At 38.8% G+C, this 12,908-nt stretch overlaps 1 protein-coding gene across 3 annotated transcripts; it reads left to right on the forward strand.

Annotated features, from left to right (window-relative positions):
* Positions 1–507: 507 nt before the first annotated feature.
* On the forward strand, positions 508–8,977 carry LOC124177675. 3 transcript variants are annotated; one of them, XM_046560311.1, is made up of 7 exons: positions 508–785; positions 1,236–1,360; positions 1,494–1,664; positions 2,200–2,429; positions 2,679–3,665; positions 3,744–7,938; positions 8,235–8,977. In XM_046560311.1, the coding sequence occupies exons 3-7, from the start codon at positions 1,635–1,637 to the stop codon at positions 8,259–8,261; spliced, it is 5,469 nt and encodes a 1,822-aa protein (XP_046416267.1). In that variant the 5' UTR covers positions 508–785; positions 1,236–1,360; positions 1,494–1,634; the 3' UTR covers positions 8,262–8,977. The 3 variants fall into 3 exon arrangements, with proteins under 3 accessions (XP_046416267.1, XP_046416264.1, XP_046416266.1); XM_046560308.1 differs by having other exon boundaries at positions 2,679–7,938; XM_046560310.1 differs by lacking the exon at positions 1,494–1,664 and having other exon boundaries at positions 2,679–7,938.
* The last annotated feature ends 3,931 nt before the right edge of the window (positions 8,978–12,908 follow it).

Genomic DNA, 12,908 nt, shown 5'->3' on the forward strand with positions numbered 1-12,908 from the left:
AAGATCGATTAATCGCTGAGCTTGGAATGTAATTCGTAAAAAGTTATACTCTCTCCACTGTTTTCGGTGTATACGGAACACCGGTGTCATTTTATTTCAGGCAGCTATTTGTTTAGACGAAGTTCAGTCTGTTCATATAGTCCCCATGGATAATATTGGCACATAGAAATAAACAAGAGAAGTGAGATTATTTGGAAGTAGGAGAGACTGTGGCTGATTGTCCCCCGGAATCAGCGCCCTCTGTTTCCAGCGAAACAGGCAGGAAACTCCTTGCAATTGCAAGACTTAAAATTACCAGCGAAATCCCAAACTTTAGGACTAATATGTCATTCTCGATGCTGTACAGTTTCGTTTTGGCTTTATTCAAGTTGACAATCAATTAATTTCTGAAGTTGGACTTTTAAAATAATAAACCGAATTTCGTACGAAGAATTCTGCCCTCGTTGCGAAAGTACTCTTATTTCTGTTCACCACCCGGTATCTTAGGTTGCGTTTATACCATGCGATTGAAACTCATTTATGCTATTGCAAACGACAAGAAAATCACTCGAAGTACGTAGTCAAAGTTAAACAATACGACATACAAGGAGATATTTGGAGATATTTTTCCATTACAAACAGCAGTTGCATACGAGACTTTTTCGTGATGCTGGAAGTCACGAATATCTGGTGAAGGGAATGGAGAATACAAAAAAAATTTTACATATGCATAAACACAGTAGGATCTGTCTTCAGTCTCTTCTATGAATCTCACAATCAGTAAATACAAGAGATAGTAAAGTGAGGTAAGTTTGAAGATAATTTTATCTGTGATAATTATTGCTGGCAGTGTGATTAGATCCTCTGAAATATAAACATTTCTTTGCATGCACTATTTCTATGCAGTAACGCTTGTTGACAAGGTTTACTGTTATGCTATACTGCATTATATACTATATAAATTATAAATTGCACTGTCCAAATTTCATTTCAGTGTTATGAGTTTATGCAATTCATATATGTTTTCACAGGGGTTAAACTAACAATAAGATACCAATGTTTATATTTATGTATGTTCAATGAGTTATCATTGTAAAGTCACCGCTGTGTTGATCGAAGTCAGTACTAGTATATAGCGTTGACTCTAGCATAAGAACCTAAATGGCGATGGCATATTAGATTTTGATCATGCTTCAAAAAGCTTGAAAACATTCAAGCTACAACTGATTAAAAAAATGGTTTTTATATTTCTGCAGAGCTTGGAAGGTTCACCAAACGCCGTGATCTCCGGCTTTTCAATCATAGGCACGTTGAATCCATTCATCGGGTGTGGACAAATCGAGGAAAACTATTTTACTTGAATGAACTTACTGAAATGGTGGTAAGTACTTGTACCAGATCCATACAAAGCTCAGTAACTTGACTATTGACTGAAATGTCATTTTTTGTTTTGCAAATCATCATTGCTGATTAGAAATATTGTTGACACCCTGTATGGGCTGCGTTTATTTTAGAGTAGTAACAGTGGTGGAGCCATCTGGCTCTATATTACCGACTGAATAGAAACAGGTAAGAAGATATCATGGCTGCAAGCTGCTGACTCTTGAGCTTGGTAACAATACATTGATAAATAGCTTGATGAACCTTAGTAAGAAATGCAGAACCAACAAAGAATACAACATGTGGTATGAAATTTGGCATAAGAGCTAACGTAATTCATTCCGTTCTTATTACGTACTCATGGCGTAAGGTGAAAACCATGTACTTTGAACCGTAATAATTATAACAGCGAACTACAGGCTTTTATACAAATTGTACAACTTTTCAGCTGCTTAGTATCATTATTTTGTTGCTCTAACTTCAATCACGATGACTTTTTTTGTGTTTGCATTTGGATATTGATGATATTACTCCTTTCCTTGTGATACGTTAAGTGCAAATATTTGTAAGCAATGGCATAATTTTGTGTACCAATACAAGTATACCAACTACTATACAGTTTATGCTTTATCGCATTAGATTCAATTTACTTTTTCCATCATTACTCTATATGGTTTATTACAAGCGTATGTTTACTACTCGTATTATTGACTTATAAGGCGTGAATCTATTATTTTCAGGAATAAATCCACTGTTCAATTCTACACAATAAAAACTAATTTCAGAGTTTTTAGTAAATTGTCACAACGTTGATTAATTGATAATATTTTTTGAAAACAGGATTCCGATAAGCCAGATGCTAGTCCGAAATTTGTAATCTCGGCTCTACCTCGACTGAGAAGGAATAAAAGACTTGAAAATAAATGGGGACAGAAATACTACACAACTCTAAATGAGGCAGTATTCATGCAGCAATCGATTCCCTACATGCCTGCAGAGCCTCCTGCGTCGCTACAGAATGAAGCAGACGATTGTCACCCATTATATGTTTGTACTCAATGTAACGATTGGTGAGTCAATCTCTGTGAACTTGACTTGCAATAATACGCGAGACAAATTAGTTTTCGCAGTGATGTAGTGAAATTTTTAGATTTAATCAATTCTACCAACTGTCAGCAGGTCATAGGCAAATTCTTTGATCATTTCTTGACCCAAAATATTGTTAGTTCATGGATACGTAATAAAACATTTTGTGTGTGTTAATGAGGGTAGTACATAACAATGTATTATAGAAAAATATATGCAATTTTTGCTTCCAGTTTTCGCTTTTCAAGCAGTTTTGATGCCCACAGTTCCAGGCGGAGTTGGGTTTTGGGTTATTGGTGTCAGAATTGTTTTATGACTGATTGTTGCCACATGAAGAGCGGTCAACAGCCATGCTTCGATTGCCAGACGGCAAATCGTCAACGAAAGACATTTTTAAGAGCAAAAGGTTTGGGCAAAGGGCGAAAAGTGGGTGCAATCAAAATTTTCTACAACCAATGTCAGTTTTTCGCCCATCTTAAGGCTCATCAAACAAGCGTCGTTGACATTGGTGATATTATGCTGATGCCAATACCAACTGACATTGATGAACCACAATATACTGAACTGGAACGACTTTGCGAAATAATTATGGAGCACATGTTTGTCACACGGACGCATATCATGGATTGGTTACAGACAAACGAGCTTGGCAATAAATGGTGGAGACTATTACAGTCGAAGTTGGAAAATAACGACAATTCAGTGGCTGAACTTCTCGGAATTCATGGTAATAAGAAAGTTGGAAGACTCTTTGTTAAACGGCCTAAAAAAACTACTTGTGCACCCAAATCAATTTTCTCATCTATTTCTGATACAATTGAATCCGTCATTGCACAATCAACTTGTAGCGAAACACCACCACCGACCGAAAGCGAAAATTCAAGGAATTCCCCCATATCACCAGTACTCATTGACAATGCTGAGCAACACGTAGAAAATGACGACAGCCCTTGCACTACTACAGACATTGCATTTGTTGATTGTGGCCCATCAGCCAAAACTTATCCACCGGACGTCGCAATCTTACTCCCCCCGAAAGATAAACTTACAATAATTCCAAATGGAAGTACCAGTTGCAGTAAAGTTACTAATTTGACGCCAGTCAGTACGAATTCACATCAGTCCGTCCAGGGACCTGAAATCCCACTGAAAATGAAGAATTGTGACGCCAGCAATATCATATCCAGCAAGCACGCAAGCTCCACTTCTGAATTTAATCAGCAAGTATTTGAACCGAAGATTTCTGTTAAAAAATTCGCCCAAGAACGATCACGAGACCCATCTGTAATTATTTGCAGCAAGAATTCTACAATATCAGTTCTTCCAAAGCCACAAATACCGAAAAAACTGGTTCCTGCTTTAAACATCAAACTACCTATTGTTAAAACACCATTATCAGGTCGGGAAATAACGAGAGCCATCGAATCGTCAAAGAAGGCGGTGGCACAAGCTTCCGTCTCGACTTCAGGATCAAAAATACTGACTGTGCACACTCCTAAAAATGCCGATCTCTCAGACATTATTGGGCAGCTACCACCTGAGGTAATCAACGGTAAAAAATTAGTCTTTATTGGTCAAGGGGCAGCTAGCTTTACTATGCTTCCCCAAAATGAGCTAATTTCTAGTCTGGGAATGATAAAAATTTCGTCTGAATTGGACAAGCAAAAAATAATTCAATCAGTACCAGCAATGTCAGTGTCAAGTACTTCGAACCAACAAAGTGTGCTTTCTACGTCGGAATCCGTAAAAAAAAATCTTCCGACAGAAAAGGCAAAACCTAAGCTCTCGCAAACATATGCTGACGGTCAAATTGTTTATAAAAATGGGAAAAAATTCGTCATTCGACATGCACGTAAATCTATTTCAGGACCCACGTATCATAATTTAAATAATGTAAAGTTCCAGACGATTCCCAAACATGTCAGCCTTTCGGCATTCTTGTCACAGTCGGAACACCCTTTAACTTCTTACATACCAATAGCACCCAAGTCAGACGAACAATGCGTTCAAAAAGCTGCACCTCTTTCAATACCATTACCATGCAATTCTCCTGACTCCTCTTCATCTTCTTCGCCACCTCGTAATGCCTCTGCTCTCTTATCCACTTCCGAAAATTCGAAAGGTGTGATATATGAGGCACAGGTCAAACAGAAGAATAGTGACATGACGAAAAGAGAAAAATCTCCTGGTTCTCGAAATTCGTTTGAACCACAGTCTTTAATTTCCATTCCTGTTGATGTGCCGCAGGTGGATGTTGTCAATGACATCCACACAGTTCAATATCTTTCAATGGAGACCGATAAAAACGGCAAAATATACATTGATTTTTCTAAGAAAATGACAAGACCAGTCAAGATAAACGAAGGGCTTACACGGGGGCAAGGAGCTATAAATTACAGCACGCTACAAAGAATCTTTAAAGAACAACTTCGTTACCATGGTGAACAAAGAATCAAACAACAAATTCAACACTTGATACAGGTGAATTCGGAATATTCCAAAACTATTGGCGACACAAATGGTGTAAGCATTTTGAATAACCTTGTCGCTATCGAAAGATTAGAAAATGCTTTAAAAGAATACAGTTTGCGGCCTGAAACAGGTCAGAGTTCAAATGATTACATCATTGAACTACTAGCGAATTCGAATTTTGAAGAACCAGAGGCACCAACTATTTGCCCTACTTGTAATAAACCGAAAAAGTCACACAGTAACTTTGTAGCATTTTCAGAATCGATTTCGAGAAATCCTGACATATGTCACTGTGATAATTACATATGCTATATTTGTAATGTATTTCAAGGAAACATGTCTCGTTTTATAGCACATTTGAATTATCACGCTAAACAGAAACCATATCAATGCCCAGAATGTTTCAGAAAATTCGCTACTTTCTCTCGATTGAAGGCACACACATGGACGGCTTGTTTTCATGTATTGGCAAAGAGATGGTTCAAGTGTAAAGTATGCCAATTCGAAGGCTTTCTTGACATGGAATCAATAGCAAAACACTACATACTTGCACATAGCAAATTGAAAATTGCCTGTCCCGAGTGTGGGCTGCTCTTTGATTCACATGCCCTTTTCGTCGAGCACTGTAAAGCCGATCATCCAAATGTACCTAATCATCTAAGACCAGTCAATCTGGTAGAGTGTAACGTTGGAAATTGCCTTGTTAGCCTTGAACATTATAGATCACACTTGGAAGATCACGACGGCATAGTGAAAATACTTTATTACCAATGTCCGTTTTGCCCTTTCCCATTTAAAGACAGGCAGCGAGGTCGGGAGATAATTAAACGTCATTTGCGTACATGTCATCGTACTCAACATGATCAATTATCTGACTTGGTAAGTTCGGAATGCTTACTTGATGCCATGTTTCCAAGTGTGTCGACAAAGTTAAAGTCAAATACCGAACAAATACATCAAGATGAACAAACCATTGAATTTGATCAATGTTCTAATGCTTCAGATGTAATGCAAACAAACATAGATACTCTCAGCCAAGATAGTATAGAAAGTAATTCAGAAGCAAATAATCAACCATCGTCTGACTATTTAAATACCACCGTGACGAAACAGGAGTTAAAAAATGGCGTAAAGTGTAGTATCTGGTCTATAAACTTGGCCCATCCGCAATTGGAGACCGTCGATAATCGTAATAATGTAATTAGCGAATATAGCTCGTCACCAAAAATATTTGATGTGAGATCAGTTACACCAGATTCATATGCAGAGCTAGGAGAAGCGACAAAGGAGAAAAGAGATATAAACACGGATGAAAAAGATACTAACCCTGGACCAATTTCAGACCTGTGCATGTCTGAGGAAGTGTCTGAAAATGTTATTGTAACGGAGGATGTGGACAGATCTGAACAGTCATCAAATGTTGAAGTTGTGTCAAATCATGCTCTTCCTAAGATCGTTGAACACCAAATTTTGCCATCAAAGTTGCCCCAGTTGATACTCATTAAGGAAACAGGAACGAACGTGAATATGACAAAAATGAACCAATCGACTGTGGCAGCTTTAAATGCAATTGTGAAATTATCGGATCAAAACAGATCAAGTCAGAGCCTAGTGACAGGAGAAACTGCACTTAAGTTGACAGAACTGGAAACAGAACCTACTGATGAAAAGACTGATGCCCGACAGAAAAATAAGTCCACTGTGCCAGTTATTAAAATCTGTAATACAATTGTGTGTACATCTGGAGCTGAACAATTGAAGAGGCCAACACAAGGGAAACAAACTATGGCTGTTAAAACACGCAACCTACCTGTATCGGTTCTGAAATCCAAGAGTGCTGATATTAGAATAGTAGAGAATGTTACTGATTGTGAGACGAACAATCAATTATCCAATTCCGGCACTGAAGGTAATGATGTATCACAGATTATCAATTGCACCTCAGGCACTGGCAAAGAGGGAACCAAAAGTATCTCGTTCTTTCATGATGTTCCAAAATTGCCACCGTTAGCAAGAATCCCTCAACATTTGTTAGTCACGTCCCAGCAGAATGTAGAAGTTACCATGGAGAATCCTCAGTGTACAAAGGATGCAGCAGGCAAATTTCCGACAAAATTGAAACAAAAGAGAAGGAAACTTTGGCGGATAGCTCTCAACGCTCCAACCGATACATCAGAATTGGTTATTTACTGCTGTCACTTGTGTGGAGAATTAATAAATACATCGTGGTCAGTAATTGCAAGTCATTTTAACTCTAGGCACTCCGAGGATTATAAATTAGCTATAGTTACACCCAGACTTTTGAGAATGTCCGATGATTTTATTTCTAAGGGTTACAAGGAACTCCTTGGACCCCGAAAACGTAAGACAGATGCAAACAGTCCCACTTCTAAAAGAAGAAGACGATGGAATCCTAGAAAACATATTGAAAAAGACTTGTTAGACTTGGGGTTATGCATAGAACAAGAGTCTGTGCAAGATGGAGAAGGAAATTTTGTATGCAAAAAGTGCGACCAGCGATGCAATGATATTTCATCTTTGCGGAAACATATTGGTACTAATCATCGAATCAAGGACCATTATCTAGTGTGTTTGGAATGTGGAGAAAATTTTGTCGTTGAACCAAGCTTACAGATGCATCTGAAAGCGTTTCATCGCATACAGGATCCCACCACTTACTTAGCTCAAAACACAGCATATGCTAAGGAAGTAACAGAGGCGATAGAAAGTGAACCAAACACTGGAACTGCCAATCAATGCCATGTATGTATGGCTGTATTTGAGGACAAACCAGCCGTTGACAAACATTTGAGGGTCCATGGTATGGCATTTCTTAATCGTAAACGGATTGAGGCTCGGATTGCGGCACGAAACCCTGAAAAAAAGTTCAAAATGGAAAATCCTGACGATGTCTCAGCGGTTAATGTCTCAAAAGGTGAGACATTGGAAAATCACAAGCCTAGTGCAACAGAATCTGTTGATGAAACAGTACACCAGTTATCAAAAAGCGATATTGAAGAGGTGAGCTTGCAAAATTTACAACTACTTTTACATCACCTTTGTTTTGAAATAATTCTAAGTACTCACTTCGGGCTGAAATTTTTTTCATCCATATTCTGGACGCAAAACTCAATTTTATCTTACAATATTTCAGTTTATTCTGTACTTTCACCGATGTTCAGCTATTGTACCTCCACTCATTAATTTGCTACTGTTATAACTGAAATAAAATATATCAATGGCTGAACAATTTTGATACATTTTAGTTATATCTAAAGTCAACAAACCATGACCCTGGATTATTATATTCCTTTCAGAAAACGGGCAAAAAGGCTCTGTTGTAATACAGTGACATTCAAGCAGGAAACTTGTATGGTAGGAGGTGCTCATCAAAATGAGATAAGACGAGTTAAAGACTGTCAAAACACATTGCGGTGAAAAATGACGTGTCAACCATTGAAACAGAGGAAATAGATGGACTTTATATTTTACAGTGAACATATACTTCATGTTATTGATATTGAGTTTTTTTTACAAATACTACCTGCTATGTATTTTGATTTTTATGTTCGTATTCCGAGATGTTCGTCAGTAAAAATACTGGCATTTTAAAACAGCCATAATTGTTTCTTGGATATTATTTGAAAGTTGTATATTTAGCACGAAGAATTTTTGTCTGCAAGAAATTGCATTGACGTTTGTATGCCGCAAAGCAAGGCAATAATTTTCAAATGTGATAGCAATTTCCATTTTTCAAAGGTTCACCCAAAATAATGTAGTATGTTAAGTGGCGAATAGGTTATTGAATAAAATATACCTTACGGACATTATGCTCGAAAAAAGCATATTCAGCGGAAATTCACGAGTGAAGAAAAGAGGAAATCGGACGTTGTGTGAGAGTATTCATATCGGTATAATTGTATCTATACATTACCGAATATCTGAAATTCTAAGAGTTTTTCAGTGTAATATAAATATAGTCATAGAGATAAAACATGTTATTTGCGTACCTTGACCTTGTTTGAGATGAGCGGGAATAAAGATCGTTAATTTTCATAAATAGTGCTTTTTTCGAACCCCATATTGATTTCAATTCTTGTGAAAAGTTGTACAGCAGAAACTGGAATAGAATTTCAATAACCGTTTGATCAGCGCACGTTACATGTAGCACCGAAGTTAAATTAACGGTAAGTCAACAGCAGTCGGTACAACACCGCATCGCCTTGCCTTTGGTATCGTTGAACTTTTAGTGTTCGATTAGTCCGTCAGGTGATGAAATTATTAATTCAGAAGGTAGCGCCATCTGCGCGCAATTTCGTAAACTACATTCGTTGCACGCGTCTTGAAGTGAGTATCAATCATACCTTTTGTTGTGAACAGAATTTGAGAGCATTTCATATCTGCAATAACTTTTATTCGCGATCTCGATTTTGCATAACATATGAGTTTCAATTCCGTTTCGCAGTTCGAGGCATACGAATATTTGTAGATTTTGTACTTCCGTAACTTTTTGCTCAAAATATAGCATGTTAGTAAAGATTGCTCGTCATTTTACAAGACCAGAAGCATATTGGCACTGAATAAATATCCCGCTCAAATTCCGACAACGATCCAGTCGACGTAATTGATTCAGTAAGCATACGTATAATTACAACTATCAGATAATATAACGTTTTACCAATAGAAATCTTCGATCTATGCACATATAGTCGAGTATATTGTATTTTAATAAGTGGAGCGTTAAAAGATTGAGCATAAAATTTTAGACAGATGTCACCACTCTAGATAACCCGGAGCTTTTACAGTAATCTAATCGATATCATTAAATATCAAATATATTCAATAATCGATAGAACCTACGTGTCGCATAAACGAAACCCTGCATATTACGTGATAACTGTAACTAGCCGGTAACTAATTGCTGATAAACTAATTCCGTTTCGGCCGAGACTGATACGTGTTACACGGATGGTAAGGAACGTGTATACAGATACAGAGTTTCACGGGTTTTGCAGCCTGATAAATAATGAATTTTCGAGGTTAGTGAAGGGAGGGAAGAAACGAAAAAAAAAAAAAATGACAGGCAATAAAGAAAATCTCCACCTTTATGGGTACCTGACGGAAGTGACGTTCTGTGTCGCAAAATCGTAAAATTGGGTCCCGGGCCCAACCCGCCCCCCCCCCCCCCCCCTTCCCCATCACCCTTCGGCCTTCTTGCGGCTTCGGTCTGCACATTGATGGCTATCGATCATATTCCGAACCCTTACAATTTTATGGTAATATCCGAGAACTATGGCCTAAGAGTGCCAGAGCCCCGAGTGCCTTGCACGAATCCGTGCAAACTTCACGTATACCTATGTATGCATGCATGTACGAATGTACGTACATACGTGCGCGTATAGCTCGTGCTGCAGTCGGCTGTCTAAATGCAGTTAAAACCTGCAAGATTGCGAGGTAATCGCAAGTAATCGTACGCATTGGCCACCAGAATGATGGCCGTTTCTGTATAGGCGTAAAATCCGCGGAGCTGCGCTGTAACGTTTGTAAGGGGTTGCAAGCTGCAACTTGCAGCGGAAGCACGAAGCATACCTTATACTGCACTGCAGCTACGAAGAGAGTGAACACATCCCTCGTATCTAGCCCGGGATCAAGCGAGAGCCGGCTGTCCTGCAACGAAATACGATAGTCGGTGGGTAAATATGCTCTACCTGATCGTGCCAGATCGCGCGTCTCCTGGCTGCGTCGTGCAAACTTATCTACCTACCTACCTTAGACTACACCTTCTATACCGTGTACTACCTACACCTTAGCCTAGCCGTATAATAATGATAATAAATAGACGCGCGCTGCTACCGCTCGAAGTGATCTCGTTATAATCTCTCGTTATCATTTTCAATGTGTGGATGGCACACAGTGTGTGCTCATCGTCGTCCTTAGGGATGAATACACCGGGGCTACCAACATCGGCGCAGAAATCAAGCTTGTGCGTACGTTAGGGCGGTTCGGAAAATTGTCTTTTTTTTAAATTTCACTCTTCTCCGAGATTCTTGTACTTTTTTACTAAAAAATGTTCAACGCAAAACGGCTGGGGGTGAAAGAAATTTTCCATCACTGCGTTGAAATTTTGAAAAATGGCTTATGCTTAAATCCTTCGGTAGCTATGTTTTGTACGACGAAACAAAAGCTTTTGTGAAACCTGAGATGCGTGCGATTTCTTCTTGTTCTTTCGTACCGAAAAATCTATGTCGAATTTCGTAAAACCTAATTTCTCATAACTAAGATCTTGATAGAAAAAAATCAATAACTCGATGAGACGGTACTCAATATCAGCTCTCACTCCTCCGGATTCGCTCGAGCTTGTGTTTGCTGTAAAGCAAAGAGACATATAAAGAGCAGTGAAATATTTTTATTTAATGTGAAAGTTAAATCGAAATCCAAAATAAGGCTCTTTCCTGAACCCCCCCCTATGTATTTACTTAAGTTACAGTCGTGATGTAACGCAGGACACGAGTCGCGTCGGCCAGTTGATGTCACGTGTTATATACATGCACTATAGACGTGGGCACATGTGAACACCCTTGTGTAGGCAGGCGAGGCGAGGGCCGAAACGGCGTGCAGAGTGGAAAGTTTACGTGGAAATTTGAATCGAAATTAATCTGGCTAATCTACTTAATCGACGATCAGCCATCGGTACCGCGCACAGAGTACATATATACATACATGCATATATGTATAGTGGTGCGATAGACGCGCAACGGTTTGCGTATACGGAAGTTGGCCGTAACAGCGTACGTTACATTTAACGTTACATCTGCGAGGGATCAGCGGCATTATAGGTCTACAAAAAGACCATCCATCATATCGGGACAGACCTGAGTTTAAAATTGGGGCCGTTCTATTCGCCTAACTAGTTTCTCTACGTGCGTTTATAACGGAGATTAGATTTTGTACAAATATTAATATTGAAATTCTCGCGTTTCGTTTCGACGTCGTTTTCGACCTCGAATAGGTATGCGTATATATATACACGTAATATACGTACCTAGTTATAGATGTGCCGATAAAAGTATTCCAGAGCTGAAAACTTTTCGCGGCTGTAGATAACTCTGTATAAACTCCTGTCTTCAATGCTGCTACAGAGGTCGGGGCTTACATCATTTTCAATCTTCTTCACCCTCTTTTTCGTTTCTGCTCTCTTTCCGACATAAAATCGTTCATTATTATCGATCTGCTGCGAACTACGAAATAATCGTTAGATTTATAATCACATCGGGGGAATGTAATCCGGAATCATAAAAATTTTATGACGCGGTAGAGCAAGGCAGGTATACGTACGCACGCCGTCTTCGCGGTAACGAGAAAACCGGGAACAATAATCGGCAAACCCCGTATAAATGCTCGGATGAAACGATATCGATTGGAATAAACTATTACGGATTTATCCGTGGAAGAAGGCAGAACGTCGCTAAGGGTGTAATGTTGATAATTATGCGCTAAGCGGATACTATAAAACTCTTCGAGAGATCGAAGTTCGTAAAGTTATCGTAACGAAAATTTTGTTTTATTATACAGTTTGCTGAATTTCAAACAATTCCAAAATCGCTAAATTACGGTTTTTCCTAAGCACGAATCGTTACGATAACGTTACGAACTTCAGCATGATAATCCTGCACGCATATTTGCAATTATACCAGATTGAATATCGTGGGGTAAAAATTTTTGGCCATCGCACCGCGACGTAATTACGACGTCACCGCAGCTTCGATAACTGTATTATATCCTCTGCGTGCGTCAATTAATCGGTAAAAAGAGAAAGAGATAGAAAAAATAAAAAATACACTTTGCCTAAGCGATTTGAATGCAAATTTGAACCGTGAAAGGATTACGACGCGTCAGCGCGATGACTGAACGAGTGATTGTTGGCAGGGTCTAATACTTTGAATAGTTCGCATCTACAATGGGCTTTATTGGCGGGAAAACTGAGGGGGGGG

This window comes from Neodiprion fabricii, chromosome 3 (genome assembly GCF_021155785.1).
Source record: "Neodiprion fabricii isolate iyNeoFabr1 chromosome 3, iyNeoFabr1.1, whole genome shotgun sequence".
Classification (NCBI taxonomy): domain Eukaryota; kingdom Metazoa; phylum Arthropoda; class Insecta; order Hymenoptera; family Diprionidae; genus Neodiprion; species Neodiprion fabricii.